The 16,709-nt window shown below is 35.1% G+C and overlaps 1 protein-coding gene across 5 annotated transcripts in view; it reads left to right on the top strand.

The window, feature by feature from the left end:
- The window catches only part of LOC106065192 (centrosomal protein of 170 kDa-like), a 142,131-nt gene that overhangs the window by 14,730 nt on the left and 110,692 nt on the right, over positions 1 to 16,709 (top strand). For 2 of the 5 annotated variants that reach the window (XM_056024422.1, XM_056024420.1), the window contains exon 1: positions 9,915 to 10,203. The exons of 1 other annotated variant lie outside the window; for it this stretch is intronic. In XM_056024422.1, coding sequence (XP_055880397.1) covers positions 10,051 to 10,203 — 153 coding nt within the window. In that variant the 5' untranslated portion in view covers positions 9,915 to 10,050. Of the gene's footprint in view, positions 1 to 9,910; positions 10,204 to 16,709 lie in introns of those variants that run through there. 2 more of the 5 variants (XM_056024424.1, XM_056024419.1) reach the window with 2 other exon arrangements.

Genomic DNA, 16,709 nt, shown 5'->3' with positions numbered 1-16,709 from the left:
AGAGCAAACAAATATTCGTTGGCATTGATTTGTTTTTTCACAAAACATCCGGAACAATCTATTATAGATACTTACAACTATTGCAACATTCTTGAATGAAAAATTAAAGAAGGTTAAATCAGATTTACAATAGCCTTTAGTGTTATTTGTTAATCTAATCGTGATGGACAGACCGAACAACAGACAAAACACACAAAAAATAAGCTTCTTTTATTGAGATGGGGGCACTAAACAAAAAATAAATAAAATCTGATTTTTTTAAAACGTTTAAGGAATTGGTTTAGCACAGCAATATGTTGCGACGTTACGCTACTGCATGAAAGTCGCTGCATAAAAAGTCCATTTAAAAAAATGTGCGAGATATTTACATACAAAGTGCATTATTAGCCTTTATAAACAAACAGAAATGTTTTCTTTTAATTATAGCAGCTTGTTGACCAGAAAAAGCACCTTTAACTATTATTTATATTTGTTGTAAACATTTCTTGTACATTTTATAAATATATTTGACTTAGCGATACTGCAAATACACAAGAAATGTCCATCTTTGTTTGCATATTGTAACATTGCCTCCCTTATATTTACGTTATTGTTTTAGAATTGGTGTATTTTTATGAAAAAATTGCTTGCATAATTAATTTTATAAATTAAACGGTTTGCTTTTAGAAAACCAAAAGTAGCCGTTGCACCTAAACTTTTCAATCCGCATTTAATGATGAAATAATATTTTTCATATCTCTTCTAGTTTTCTAGATCTAAGTGTGACAGACGGACAGACAGACATTTTGCACAAATCTAATAGCGGCTTTTTCCCCTTACGGGGGCCGCTAAAAATGTCACATTTTCTTTGTATTTCTCTCTCTCTCTCTCTCTCTCTCTCAATGTAATTTAATTTATGTTTGTGCGTTCCTTTGAACATGACTTGACCTATTCTATTATTCTACTCCTACTCTACTCTACTCTACCCTACTCTACTCTACTCTACTCTACTCTACTCTACTCTACTCGTCTTTAATATCTAAAGCTTTGTTTAGCTTGTGCAAAAGGATTAAAATCTGCATAGAAATTGAAATCCCCGCTCAAATGAATGCATCTTTTTTAAAGATGAAAAGTTCTTTTCCCAGTTCAGCAACGACATTATTAGACTATTGCGTTGATGGGCAAAGCCCGTGAGTCATTCTAAAATCGACCTTCCTAAGTGATCGCTAACTGAAGCGACTCATGCATTACGTCTATTTATTTTGACGTCTCCTCTCAGGCTGTCTTAATAGCGTGTCTTGTCTTGTTTGTATGAATACATACGTGTGCTTGTTTTTTAGCTGTCCATGTGCTTGTTGTTTAGCTGTCCATGTGCTTGTTTTTCTCTCTGTCTAACTTAACGACGTTTTATGTTCATTTCTTCACGTACATTTTATTTGAAATTTTATTCATTGCAAGATTTGTTGGCATTACTTTACAAAGCTTATATCAACTCTGTCAGTTTGTCGGGTGAAAAGATTGTACACGTTATTTCTCCAACACCCAATCTTGGTCCAAGTTGAAATTTTGCACATTTATTTCTTGTACGTAACAAAACAAGAATCAATATAAAAAAATATTGGCAAATAATTATTTTGTTTGGTATCGAATTTGACAGATGTGAAGGTATAAGTTGAATTAGTCCCCTAGAGTTGAATTAGTCCCCTAGAGAAGGATTGAGCGCTCAATTCGAATTGAAGTCCTACAATTCTTTTTGTCTCCAATGCATTTAAAAAGTGATGACGGTAACATTGACTTAGATATTCCATTCTTCACCCTCCCTTTTGTTTCCCCAATTGGTCCAGGCGTGATAGGAGCATAGCGCATTGAGAAAGCTGAAAGCATAACATTGCGCTAAACAAACAAATTGATACAAATATTTCTAATCGCACAGTCTAGATCTATTACATATTTAATTACTTGAATGATTCAAACTATATCCACTTTTCTATTACAAACTACTTAAAAAAAAACTTTTCTTGTTTACGTTATGCGAATAGAAGTAATAAAAATGACAACCTTTTATTCTCGATTAATTTATTTCAGCTATACATATATATATATATATAGATCTATATATTTATGTTTGAACATTTGTAGGACGACCGTTTAGTTGTTAGAACAATCGTGTTAATAATGGGAATATCAAGATTGAATTTCCTTACAACCTTTTACAAAGCTTCTATCAACTCGAGATAGACATTGGATTTGATTCATGGAACCAAATCCGTTCACAAGAATACACCTTTTTTTCCCCACATGTTCCACAGCATACACTTTGTTTTTCACATGTTCCACAGCACACACTTTGTTTTTCACATGTTCCACAGCACACACTTTGTTTTTCACATGTTCCACAGCACACACTTTGTTTTTCACCTGTTCCACAGCACACACTTTTTTCTCTTGACATTCGAATTATTTTTGAGCTGGATTTCTAGTCTCTTTTAATGTTTGGACATTCGACCTCTCGGCTTCTCATTTCTTTTTAACATTTTGTCTTTGTTTTCTAACACTATATCTTTGTTTTCTAACATTGTGTCTTTGTTTTCTAAGATGTCTTTGTTTTCTAAGATGTCTTTGTTTTCTTACGTTCTAATGATATTTTTTGATTGTTTTTACTTTGTTTTGGTCCAGCAATCCGCTAACCCAGCTCTTTTTTTCTCTTTCTAACATCAAATGAAAAATGTCTACTGCTATTTTTTTTATGTATTTTGTTCTGATGTTGGGTCTTTATAGGCATGTACTCATCCCAATCTGAATAGAAATCTTCAACAAAGTTAATGTATTATGCATTGATGTGTCGAATCTTTTTGAGTTTTTTGCTAGCGAAAAACCGAAAATCTTGTAATATGGTTTCCCTGACATTTTGTATTCGTCTCTCTGGCCTCATTTCTGCTTCGTCATATTTACATTGTCCATAGTTTGTAACAAGCTCCTGATGTCCCATAGATTGTACCATCATCTGTATAAATTTCTTCTTTGCACAGGATCTCGCGAGGATTGTTTTTCTCTATTTCCCTTATCTTTTTTGCATGTTGGTTTTGTGTCTTCCCTCTCCTTATCCCCAGACTTGTGCTCTTCTAGTTTGTCACAATTGTCACTCTGGACATCCATCTATTGCTATAATTTTAACACGATCTCAATGCGTGACAAATGATTTTCATATCAAATGTCCTTTATTACCGCTAGTAAGTTGCCCTTATAAATACAAATCAATCCTAAAGAGAAAGTCCTCCATATTGAAATGAGTTTGTGCTACAAACGAAAGAGAACATTTGAGTCGGTTGTTCTACTAATGTGCACAACAAAGTTTTGTAGACTTTGAAAACTGCTTGGATTTGTCTACACCGGATACACTCAAACGCCTGCTATTTTTAGTTTTTTTTCCCGCCATTTATGAAAATCTCCAATCGACATACTAACCGTGTTTACATAGCTTCTATCAACTCTATCTGTCCGTACAATTTTTGTACACGTTATTTCTCCCACAACCATTGTCGATTCAATTCAAACTTTGCACAATTATTCATTGTTCCTAACAATATATGCATCATCAATCGAAATGTTAACCAATTAATTAATTAATTATTTAGTTTGATATTGATTAAAGGAAATAGATCTTAAGTATTGATAAGATATAGCTATAAATATAAAATTTTTCCACTAAGATAACCTTTGTTTCTTAAAAAAAAGTATTTTTATTTATTTTGTTTGTTTGATAATATAGTTCCTCTGAGCACACTCGATTCATGAAATGCAATGGGAAGTAACTCTTTTTAAAATTCCGAGTTTCATAATATTCAGTTTTATTTCAGTGATTATCTATCCTAGTTAACTTCAAAATGAATTCAAGATATATGTTTATCCGTTATTGCGTTATAGGTATATATGGAACTACAGAAACGTAGGCCCTTCTGTCGATACATTAAGTAGCTAATATTATGATGTCTCCAGAGAAACAGTTCTTCTGCCACATTTTCAAGCTGATAGTTATCTTGATCAATGTTTGTCAATTGTTGCGGAACAGGACATAAAGACGTTATTCACATTCCATAGCTGGCGACATCTGGACATGTATGGATTCACCATGAATCACAATGTGTGTGACCAGCTAGTCAGCAAATTACTAGGATTACATGTAAACTCAAATGGGACAAGAAAATGGCACGGGAACTGCATGACTTTAAATGCATTGATTATATCAACATCCAAATCACATATTGAGTTATTAATTTATTTGAGAAACTCTGATAGAAACTGGGCCAATAAATACACTAAATGTCTTTCAAATCAAACTAGTTTTAGCTTGACGCTTGTTTCATTATAACATAGGCCGGAACTTGTGCATTGATTAATATATACGGGTACTATAACATTTCATAAACTTCTGATGTCTAATATTATAGGAGTACATGATTCTAGATATGATTGTGCTGATTTGTCTACTATTAGACAAGTGTGGTTAAACATGATTGTATATGTGATTGTGCTGGGTTGTCTTAAGTTTCAAGTTATTATAGCTTTCAATTATTCCAGATATAAACTGATATTGACTACAGTTCTTTGAATAATTCAACATGCAACAATCTCTTGTTTGGTTTGGTCCTCGCATCAGTCAACACTTGGCCACAGCTGACGCTCTGAAGTAGTGGAATCTGTTGTGTGCAATGTTGGACAGAACATATTGAATCTTATACACGGATAATCTGAACTTGGTAGATGTCTTATACTGCAGTGTGTCCTTTGGATGTTTTTTTATTTTTATTTTTATGCTCTTAAAAGAGTTTTTGAAAGGTTCCATTACAAAAAAATGTTTCCATTGTGAGAGGAGGATGTTTACCTAGATGTTTACGGGAGTGTGTTTTGATACATTAGGAATACAATGCTAGATTTTAGTCACGTTTCTGATGCCACGGTAAATTTTTTTTATAGTTATTTAGAGCGAGAGGGCATATTTTGATCAAACTGTAGAGTGCTGCTTCTTAATGCCAATACTGATATTGTTTTGCCAAACACCTTTCGAGGATTACCCGTAGGAAACAATTAAGACTAGAGAATCTAGTATTTATAACATACTCTGAGACAAATGAGATCATGATCTTTGTTTATTGTGAAGTTGTTTTTTCTTCTTATATTGTTGTATAAGTATTTCAGAAAACAAAGTCTCAAGTAGATCTAATGACGTTTCATTAGCAATTCCACATTTTTCAATACCTCGTGTTTACATGAAATCATTAAAAAAAAAACACAAAAAAAAAAAACAAAAAAAACAAAACAACAAAACAACTAAGCAATGGGTATGTTAACTCTAAAACTGTCCTTGTTGTAGTCAGTATTACATAAGTAATCCAAAGGATCAGTGAGTGAGGAAGCGTACATCTTATGGCCGTTTTGTTAGCAGGTGACTTATGGTATCACAGTACATCATTGCTAATACTAACCTGTAACTAAACTATCCTATTTTATTTGTCCTACTCATGATGAATATTAAACCCATATATATATATATATACTAGACATATGTTACCCGCGACCCGCGGGTCTTTATTTGCGCATTACTGTCGATATAGTCACTGAGAGTGTTTTGTAAACAATTAAACGAAATAATAATGTAATAAGTAAAGCAAATGTGTCAATATAAAAATAGTGTGAATGAAGCTATCAAATCAAAATAGCTAATAGGCTTAAATCTTTTTTTTTTTTTTTTTCAAATTAAAACATTTGCTTGTAGGCCTACATATATTTGATTAAAATTTGAGATGAATATACTAAATTTTGTATGTTCATGTCTATAAAGTATAAAGTATATATTGAGGTAGACATAGATCTAAATCTACACTAATCTAGAGTTAAACATTGGCTTTTATAGAGATCATTCTGTGCTGTGCATGCGTGACCTTTTTCCATGAATGAATATAGGCCTATCTCAACACGGCTACGCAGCTTTAGCGAACAGCGAACGAATGTATTAAAATGCTTTAGAAAAACAAATTTGAATGTTAATTTGATTAAAATATGAAATGAATGGACAATAATTAGTATATTTATGTGTTAAAGCACAAAACTATCTTTGCGAAAAGAAGTTTTATCATCTTAGAGTTCAATAAGAGTTTTAGACCTAGGCCTAGATAGACTCAGTAGAGAGATGTGTTAATGTGTAACCATTGGTAATGTCTAATGAAATAATGTTCGCCAGGAAATCTGTAGTCACAGATATCAGGAACTAATTTATGTAAAAAATGCTTCTGAATAATCTAGTGGATTGGATTTAGATGTATGTTAAACTTAGCTAATAATCCTTTCAGGTAATTTCTCTTTCGTTACGAAAATAAAATTAGTTTTGCGAAAATGGGTTTACCCGAGGTCGATACATTCTTATCTATTAAAAACGAAAAGAGCGATAGCTTTGTTAAATGAATGGGATTATAAAGTGAACAATTAAACGAAATAATTTTTAGTACGCGATTCATGAATGAATATAGATCTAGGCCTATCTCAACTCGGCTTCGTGGCTTTCGTAAATGTATGTAGCTTTAGAAAACCAAATTTGAATGTTTATTTGATCAAAATAAAAAGTGAATGAACTTTAATTAATATGTATATTTGTTAAAGTATAAAACTATCTGTGCGAAGAGAAGTTTTATCATCTTAGTGTTGAATTAGAGTTTTAGATCTAGGGATGGGATTATAAAGTAACAATTAAACGAAATAATTTTTGTACGCGATTCATGAATGAATATAGATCTAGGCCTATCTCAACTCGGCTTCGCAGCTTTCGTAAACGAATGTAGCTTTAGAAAACCAAATTTGAATGTTTATTTGATCAAAATATGAAATGAATGGACTTTAATTAATATGTTAATGTATTAAAGTATAAAACTATCTGTGCGAAGAGAAGTTCTATCATCTTAGAGTTGAATTAGAGTTTTAGATCTAGGGATGGGGTTATAAAGTAAACAATTAAACGAATTAATATTTAGTACGCGATTCATTACGGTATTGTCTAATGAAAGAATGTTCGTCAGGAAATCTGTAATCACAGATATAAGGAACTAATTAATGTAAAAAATGCTTTTGAAACACAAAATTGAAGGTTAATTTTATTATATAATGAAATCAATGGATCTTCTTTTGTATTTTCATGTGTCAAAGTAAAAAACTATCTGCGCAAAGTGTATTTCTTAAAATTAGATCTAGGACTAAATCCTTTCTATCTTTTCTCATGTCAACATTGTAGACATGGCCTAGATCCATAAAATACTATAGCTGTAATAGAGTCGGACAACTTTATTTTTTTTGAGGGTCTTAAGTTTGTTTTAGGGCTACAATACATACACTACGGTCTAAGTTGGTACCCAAGGAACATTCCTGCCTAGTTTTATCAAGATTGGTCAAGCGGTTTTGATGTCTATAAGTAACATACATCCATACATACATACACCACACATTCTACTTTATAATATACTAGACATATGTTACCCGCGACCCGCGGGTCTTTATTTGCGCATTACTGTCGATGTAGTCACTGAGAGTGTTTTGTAAACAATTAAACGAAATAATACTGTAATAAGTAAAGCGAATGTGTCAATGTAAAAATAGTGTGAATGAAGCTATCAAATCAAAATAGCTAATAGGCTTAATTAAATCCATTTTTTTTTCAAATTAAAACATTTGCTTGTAGGTCTACATATATTTGAGTAAAATTTGAGATGAATAGACTAAATTTTGTATGTTCATGTGTATAAAGTATAAAGTAGATCTTGAGGTAGACGTAGATCTAAATCTACACTAATCTAGAGTTCTGTGCTGCGCATGCGTGACCTTTTTTCATGAATGAATTTATATAGGCCTATCTCAACACGGCTACGCAGCTTTAGCGAACAGCGAACGAATGTATTAAAAATGCTTTAGAAAAACAAATTTGAATGTTAATTTGATTAAAATATGAAATGAATGGACAATAATTAGTATGTTTATGTGTTAAAGCATAAAACTATCTTTGCGAAAAGAAGTTTTATCATCTTAGTCTTAGAGTTCAGTAAGAGTTTTAGACCTAGGCCTAGGAATAGACTCAGACCTCAGAAGAGAGATGTGTTAATGTGTAACCATTTGGTAATGTCTAATGAAAGAATGTTCGCCAGGAAATCTGTAGATATCAGGAACTAATTTATGTAAAAAATGCTTTTGGATAATCTAGTGGATTGGATTTAGATGTATGTTAAACGTAGCTAATGATCCTTTCACGTTATTTCTGTTTCGCTACGAAAATAAAATTAGTTTTGAGAAAATGGGTTTACCCGAAGGAAGTCGATACATTCTTATCTATTAAAAACGAAAAGAGCGATAGCTTTGTTAAATGAATGGGATTATAAAGTGAACAATTAAACGAAATAATGTTTAGTACGCGATTCATGAATGAATATAGATCTAGGCCTTTAACTCGGCTTCGCAGCTTTCGTAAACGAATGTAGCTTTAGAAAACCAAATTTGAATGTTTATTTGATCAAAATATGAAATGAATGGACTTTAATTAATATGTTTATGTGTTAAAGTATAAAACTATCTGTGCGAAGAGAAGTTTTATCATCTTAGAGTTGAATTAGAGTTTTAGATCTAGGGATGGGATTATAAAGTAAACAATTAAACGAATTAATATTTAGTACGCGATTCATTACTGAATTGTCTAATGAAAGAATGTTCGTCAGGAAATCTGTAATCACAGATATAAGGAACTAATTAATGTAAAAAATGCTTTTGAAACACAACATTGAAGGTTAATTTTATTATATAATGAAATCAATGGATCTTCTTTTGTATTTTCATGTGTCAAAGTAAAAAACTATCTGCGCAAAGTGTATTTCTTAAAATTAGATCTAGGTCTCAATCCTTTCTATCTTTTCTCATGTCAACATTGTAGACATGGCCTAGATCCATAAAATACTATAGCTTTAATAGAGTCGGACAACTTTATTTTTTTTGAGGGTCTTAAGTTTGTTTTAGGGCTACAATACATACACTACGGTCTAAGTTGGTACCCAAGGAACATTCCTGCCTAGTTTTATCAAGATTGGTCAAGCGGTTTTGATGTCTATAAGTAACATACATACATACATACATACCCCTCACATTCTACTTTATAATATATATATATATATATCTGTATGGTTTAATCTAGTCGTGCATGTTAATTGGAGGAATAAAACGGCCATCTTAACTTCCAAATGAACATCGTTACATAATAAGCTTTTTCTGAATACAAAGTCTTTAAATTATATTGTTAGCATTGTTTGTTTAGAAATAGGCATATTTAATCCAAAGAATACAAATAGAAACATATTCTTTTAACTTTGCGGAATTTTCAGTTTTGTCAGTGATGATTCAAGTATGTATTTCAAAATTGTGTGTAATGACAGAAATATTTGTTTTGTTTAGAATGTTTAAGAAGCACGTTGTTTTTAAAAATTGACCTGCGAAACAAAAATGCAACACAATTAAATGTGAACACTTCAATTTCTATTACAATCATACACTTGTCCATGTACTGTCGCTTTCTCTATGCGGTGGGTGGTTCAAACAATAACATATTTCAATAGAGACTGTTTGATTTGTAAGATTCGATGCTTTTAGCATAGGTCAGTAATTCCAATGTCAAACTGCTACATCACATCATCTCACTAGCTCCCTAGTTCTTTTCTATTCTATAGTATTCAACGCCTCGCATGGTGTCACTAGTGTCTAACTTTTTAGTTCTTTTCTATCATTTAGTCTCCCACCTGCCTACAGCTGATCATCATAAAGTAGGAATTTACTGTGGGATATTTTTCCAACGTTGGAAATGCCCATCAGATGGCGCTATGAGTATATTTTCTAGCCCATCTGATGCCCAGTGTGAGTCAGCGGTTGGGAATTCGCATGACCTACTTGTAGGTCTACTATAAAGCCAGTCCTCAGTCGTGCACTAGACCCCTGCGACCACTAGGCTGAAGGAAACCAGCCTATCAATAAGAACGTAAGACTACAACCCTAGACATGCTTTGGAAAGCAAAAAGAGAATGGTTGATTTTGGTCGAGAAACTGAAACGTAAACGGAGAAATGGACTCAGGAATCGGAAGAATAAGACACGAACGGAGCCACACGAGACTGCTTTAAACAATACGTCTTTGGTCATAGCTGTGCCGCAGGTGAGTGAATCATTTCGTGAGAGTGGCGACACATCGATTGATTAAATATGAAAAGGGAGACTGCTGGAAGTGGGAGGGTGAAACATGACACAATTAAACAGAATCATTATGTAGACCAAAACGTCGACAACACTAACAGGTAGAACGCCTACTTTGCATTGAAAATAACAGGCATATATATATATATATATATTTTACTTAAGTCTTTAAAAAGATTGTCCGAATCCACTCCCCACTCCTAAAACAACAACAACAAAAAACACCTATAAAATGCGCGCGCGCGCACACACACACACAGCCTTGATATTTTGTTTTATTCGCCCAGAGATTGGTCTTGTTCTCCACGCCAGGAGAAAGTTTTGTGTGTGTGTTGTTGATTAATGACTGAGATTTTGTTAAGTGTCTTTCTTGTCAACTCAATCTGTCCTAATAAACTCTTATAATTACATTAAAGAATGAAGGTAATCTCTATTTCATAACACTGACCTTTACAGGCCTAACTCTATAGCAAATGTTTGTACAAAGTTTATACCAACTCACTCTGTCTGTCTTTCTATCTGTCCGTTTGGTAAAACGTTTGAACAAAGTTATTTCTCCCACACCCATTCTCTTATCAAGTTGAAACTTTAAACAATTATTTATTGTACCTAACAAAACGTGAATCGAGTGAAAAAATAGTCAATTGTTGTTAATTGTCGAAAAGGAGAAGTAGCTTCTACATTTTTAAAGACAATTTTAAATGTGGAGTTCTCCCCCTTGGATATGCTTTGCTTTTTTTCCCCTTAAAGTGTTGTTATATTTGCTTTTTATGATTATATATGAGCTTTATTGGTGACGTCGCAAGTCGGAGTTTTATAGTGCTAGATTTCAGCCTTAATCATAAAAAAAAGTTTCCAATAAAATCTCTCGTTAAAGGGTTTATACTATTATTTTTTTTTAGAACTACAAATAACTAGGATACGATTGTGCACATTGAATAATTGATACAGAACTCTTATTACTTTCTGTTTTTCAATGTCCAATGTCTATTGCTCTGGCTGCTAGTGCTGTTTGAAATCAGTGGCCTCTTGTTTTGGCTGCCAGTGCTGTTTAAAATCAGTGGGTTCCTGTTTTGGCTGTCAGTGCTGTTTGAAATCAGTGGTCTCTTGTTCTGGCTGTCAGTGCTGTTTGAAATCAGTGGGCTCTTGTTCTGGCTGCCAGTGCTGTTTGAAATCAGTGGGTTCTTGTTCTGGCTGTCAGTGCTGTTTGAAATCAGTGGTCTCTTGTTCTGGCTGTCAGTGCTGTTTGAAATCAGTGGTCTCTTGTTTTGGCTGTCAGTGCTGTTTGAAATCAGTGGTCTCTTGTTCTGGCTGTCAGTGCTGTTTGAAATCAGTGGGCTCTTGTTCTGGCTGCCATTGCTGTTTGAAATCAGTGGGTTCTTGTTCTGGCAGTGCTGTTTGAAATCAGTGGTCTCTTGTTCTGGCTGTCAGTGCTGTTTGAAATCAGTGGTCTCTTGTTCTGGCTGACATTGCTGTTTTAAATCAATGGGTTCTTGTTCTGGCAGTGCTGTTTGAAATCAGTGGTCTCTTGTTCTGGCTGTCAGTGCTGTTTGAAATCAGTGGTCTCTTGTTCTGGCTGTCAGTGCTGTTTGAAATCAGTGGGCTCTTGTTCTGGCTGCCAGTGATGTTTGAAATCAGTGGGTTCTTGTTCTTGCAGTGCTGTTTGAAATCAGTGGTCTCTTGTTTTGGCTGTCAGTGCTGTTTGAAATAAGTGGTCTCTTGATCTGGCTGTCAGTGCTGTTTGAGATCAGTGGGCTCTTGTTCTGGCTGCCATTGCTGTTTGAAATCAGTGGGTTCTTGTTCTGGCAGTGCTGTTTGAAATCAGTGGTCTCTTGTTCTGGCTGTCAGTGCTGTTTGAAATCAGTGGTCTCTTGTTCTGGCTGACATTGCTGTTTTAAATCAGTGGGTTCTTGTTCTGGCAGTGCTGTTTGAAATCAGTGGTCTCTTGTTCTGGCTGTCAGTGCTGTTTGAAATCAGTGGGCTCTTGTTCTGGCTGCCAGTGATGTTTGAAATCAGTGGGTTCTTGTTCTTGCAGTGCTGTTTGAAATCAGTGGTCTCTTGTTCTGGCTGTCAGTGCTGTTTGAAATCAGTGGTCTCTTGTACTGGCTGCCAGTGCTATTTGAAATCAGTGGGTTCTTGTTCTGTCAGTGCTGTTTGAAATCAGTGGTCTCTTATTCTGGCTGCCAGTGCTGTTTGAAATCAGTGGTCTCTTGTTCTGGCTGTCAGTGCTGTTTGAAATCAGTGGTCTCTTGTTCTGGCTGCCAGTGCTGTTTAAAATCAGTGGGTTCTTGTTCTGTCAGTGCTGTTTGAAATCAGTGGTCTCTTGTTCTGGCTGCCAGTGCTGTTTGAAATCAGTGGTCTTTTGTTCTGGCTGTCAGTGCTGTTTGAAATCAGTGGTCTCTTTTCTGGCTGCCAGTGCTGTTTGAAATCAGTGGGTTCTTATTCTGTCAGTGCTGTTTGAAATCAGTGGTCTCTTGTTCTGGCTGCCAGTGCTGTTTGAAATCAGTGGTCTCTTGTTCTGGCTGTCTGTGCTTTTTGAAATCAGTGGGTTCTTGTTCAGTCAGTGCTGTTTAAAATCAGTGGGTTCTTGTTCTGGCTGCCAGTGCTGTTTGAAATCAGTGGTCTCTTGTTCTGGCTGTCAGTGCTGTTTGAAATCAGTGGGCTCTTGTTCTGGCTGCCAGTGATGTTTGAAATCAGTGGGTTCTTGTTCTTGCAGTGCTGTTTGAAATCAGTGGTCTCTTGTTCTGGCTGTCAGTGCTGTTTGAAATCAGTGGTCTCTTGTACTGGCTGCCAGTGCTATTTGAAATCAGTGGGTTCTTGTTCTGTCAGTGCTGTTTGAAATCAGTGGTCTCTTATTCTGGCTGCCAGTGCTGTTTGAAATCAGTGGTCTCTTGTTCTGGCTGTCAGTGCTGTTTGAAATCAGTGGTCTCTTGTTCTGGCTGCCAGTGCTGTTTAAAATCAGTGGGTTCTTGTTCTGTCAGTGCTGTTTGAAATCAGTGGTCTCTTGTTCTGGCTGCCAGTGCTGTTTGAAATCAGTGGTCTCTTGTTCTGGCTGTCAGTGCTGTTTGAAATCAGTGGTCTCTTTTCTGGCTGCCAGTGCTGTTTGAAATCAGTGGGTTCTTATTCTGTCAGTGCTGTTTGAAATCAGTGGTCTCTTGTTCTGGCTGCCAGTGCTGTTTGAAATCAGTGGTCTCTTGTTCTGGCTGTCAGTGCTTTTTGAAATCAGTGGGTTCTTGTTCAGTCAGTGCTGTTTAAAATCAGTGGGTTCTTGTTCTGGCTGCCAGTGCTGTTTGAAATCAGTGGTCTCTTGTTCTGGCTGCCAGTGCTGTTTGAAATCAGTGGTCTCTTGTTCTGGCTGTCAGTGCTTTTTGAAATCAGTGGGTTCTTGTTCAGTCAGTGCTGTTTAAAATCAGTGGGTTCTTGTTCTGGCTGCCAGTGCTGTTTGAAATCAGTGGTCTCTTGTTCTGGCTGTCAGTGCTGTTTGAAATCAGTGGTATCTTGTTCTGGCTGCCAGTGTTAACTTTTGCTGCTTGATATTAATTTGCTCAATTAATACCAGGTATCTATTTTCCCATCAAAATTTTTCTCGTGAATTTAAAAAATAGTATGAATGGAGCTATCAAAATAGCTAATCGATCTAAATCCATTTTATTAAAATAAAAACATTTGCTTGTAGCTCTACATAAATTTACATCTAGATCTAGAGTCTAGATACTATTATAATAGATGTAGACCTACATCATAAGAGTGAATTCAATGGCTCAAGAAGCTTTTTAATTATTGTATGTTAGTATATGTAATATCCCCCATATAGAGCCTCATGTAGTCTGTCCAATCATAGTGTGTTTACATAGCGGTGTGCACGACACATGAATGGGACTATTAAAGTGCATGTCAACATGGAAGCTATAACGAACGAATGTATGAAAAATGCTTTAGAATAAAAAAATTTGAGGGTTAATTTGATTAAAATATGAAATGAATGGACTTTATTTTGTATGTTAATGTGTTAAACTATAAAGTAGATCTTTCCTCTTTGAATTAGATCTAGAATAATAGTTAGATCTAGACCAGGGGTCTCAAACACGCGGCCCGCGGGCCACTATTTTGTGCGGCCCGCGACCACATCCGCAAATTCAAAAAAAAATAAAAATATATATATAAAATTTACAATCACCACATATAAGCCTTAAAATGATTTACAACTGCAGAAATCAGTAGATGAGGTGTCACTGTCGCCCTCCGACCGCTTAGGCTTTCAGCAGAAGCTGGGTGAACGGTGGCCCGATTCTTAACGCTGGACCTTCTCCAAGAAGCACTCTGAGGCAAAAGTCTACAAATGAAGTCGTGTTGGATGTTGTCGTGAAGATGGTAAACTTCATACGTGCACGGGGTCTCAACCACAGACAGTTTGTGTCATTTCTAGCTGATTTAGAAACGGAATAAGGAGAGTTGCTGTATAATACCATAGTCAGATGGTTGAGTCTTGGAAAAGTGCTGCAGAGATTTTTTGAACTGAGACGGGAAATAGCATTGTTCATGGCAATGAAAGACAGAGACATACCTCAGCTCAGTGACCCAATGTTTTGTCGGATCTTGCTTTTCTTACTGACATCACGCAACATCTCGATACTCTGAATTCACAACAGGGCACAAAGCAGCTGATTACCGTGATGTTCGGCCAAATCAAATAATTCAGATGCAAGCTGACTTAGTGGGCCACCCAGCTGGCAGATGGAAACCTGGTTCATTTCTCTTTTCTACAGAGCATTACGGTTGAACCACAGCGCCTGAAAGACTACGTAGACATCCTCTTCAGACTAGAAGATTTTGAACACCGCTTTCAGCAATTCACTGCTCTCGAACCACAGTTTTTCCTTGTTTCCACTCCGCTCGCAGTTGACGTGAAAAACGTTCTAGAGGAAGTCCAGATGGAACTACTTGACCTGCAGTGTGACACTGTTCTGAAGCAAAAATACGCTGATGTTGGCGTTCCATATTTCTACCAGTTTCGTCCCAGAGAGAAGTTTCCAAACTTATTCTGCGCAGCTGCTAGAATTCTAGCGATCTTTGGGAGTACGTACGTTTGCGAACAGTTTTTCTCCAGAATGAAGATCAACAAAACAGCATTACGATCAAAACTGACTGATGAGCATCTGAGAGCAACCTTGCGGCTTGCCACTACACGCGACTTCAGGCCTAACGTCGATGGTCTGGTCTCTGCCAAACGCTCTCAGCTGAGTGGACAGAAACACGAGTGACGAGCCATCTGCAGTAGATTATAGTTTGTTTTTTTTTGGAACTGCAGTTTCTGCTTTTTTATTAGTGACAAAGACAACGTCAACTTATTTTAGTAAACTAAACTGCCTGTGCAGTCACTGCCTGTGACCCATAGGTCACTACATCTGGGTGAAAGTCTACATGTTTATGTGTACAATCACTTTCTATTGAAGTAGAGCCTAATGATTCTAAAATTTTATTAGGCGAAGAATTATTCGAAACAATATCAGATCTTTTTATAGCTTTTAGAAGAATCGAATGTTATTTGGGATTCTAGTTAGTTAAAAAAAAACAACTAAAAACGTGAAGGCCGAAATTTTTATGCTGATTTTTCATTAGTCATACATAGGGCCTACATCATTGATTTCATTTTTTGTATGGTTGATTTTCCATTATAATAGATAAAAATGCACATTATCTTGAAATTAAAATCAAATTGAATAAAAAAAATATTTGTAGATCTAAACAAAAGTTGGTAAAGATGTAAGATAGTAGGCTTATTGACTCACTATATTGTTATTTTATTTAGACTGACTCATTCACAGACTTAACTTAGGCCTATATCACCCATTATATACAAAGTTAATAAATGACACTCTCAAAAATGTATTGACTCTTTCAGTAAATCGCTTATCACATTTAAAATATACATATTAAAAATAATAATAATAATAATCAAATGTGATGAAAAAAAAAAAAAAGAAAAACAAATAATCCAAACTGGCAGCACCAATTAGTAAACAATCAATGTCGTAAACAAGAAAATACACGAAATACAGGCTTGGCTAATTAGTCTATATTGGCTAAGAAAACCAGTTACAAAGCTTTATAGTCATAGATCTAAGTCACAAATTGATTTGTGCACACTTACCTCTGCAACATCGTATATGACAATTAACTTTCCTTTTATGATTTGCTGTAAAAGTGGTGATAAAAATCTTCGGGAATGGTTTCTTTATATAGTAAAAAAATTCTACCGAGAGTCAATTTACCATGCAACCAAGGACGCCTCGCTGAATGGAACTTATTCTTAGTTACCTTAGTGTTGGCAGTCCATGTAATATATAGTCTATGGTTTTATTAAATTATGAAATCAGTAGACTATATTTTTAAATTTTCATATGTCAAAGTAAAAAAACTATCTGTGCAAAGTGTAGTTCTTAAAATTAGATCTAGATCCTTTTAATC

Source organism: Biomphalaria glabrata, chromosome 3 (genome assembly GCF_947242115.1).
Source record: "Biomphalaria glabrata chromosome 3, xgBioGlab47.1, whole genome shotgun sequence".
NCBI lineage: Eukaryota > Metazoa > Mollusca > Gastropoda > Planorbidae > Biomphalaria > Biomphalaria glabrata.
The sequence above is the reverse complement of the archived record's forward strand: the minus strand, read 5'-3'. Positions and strand labels throughout refer to the sequence as shown.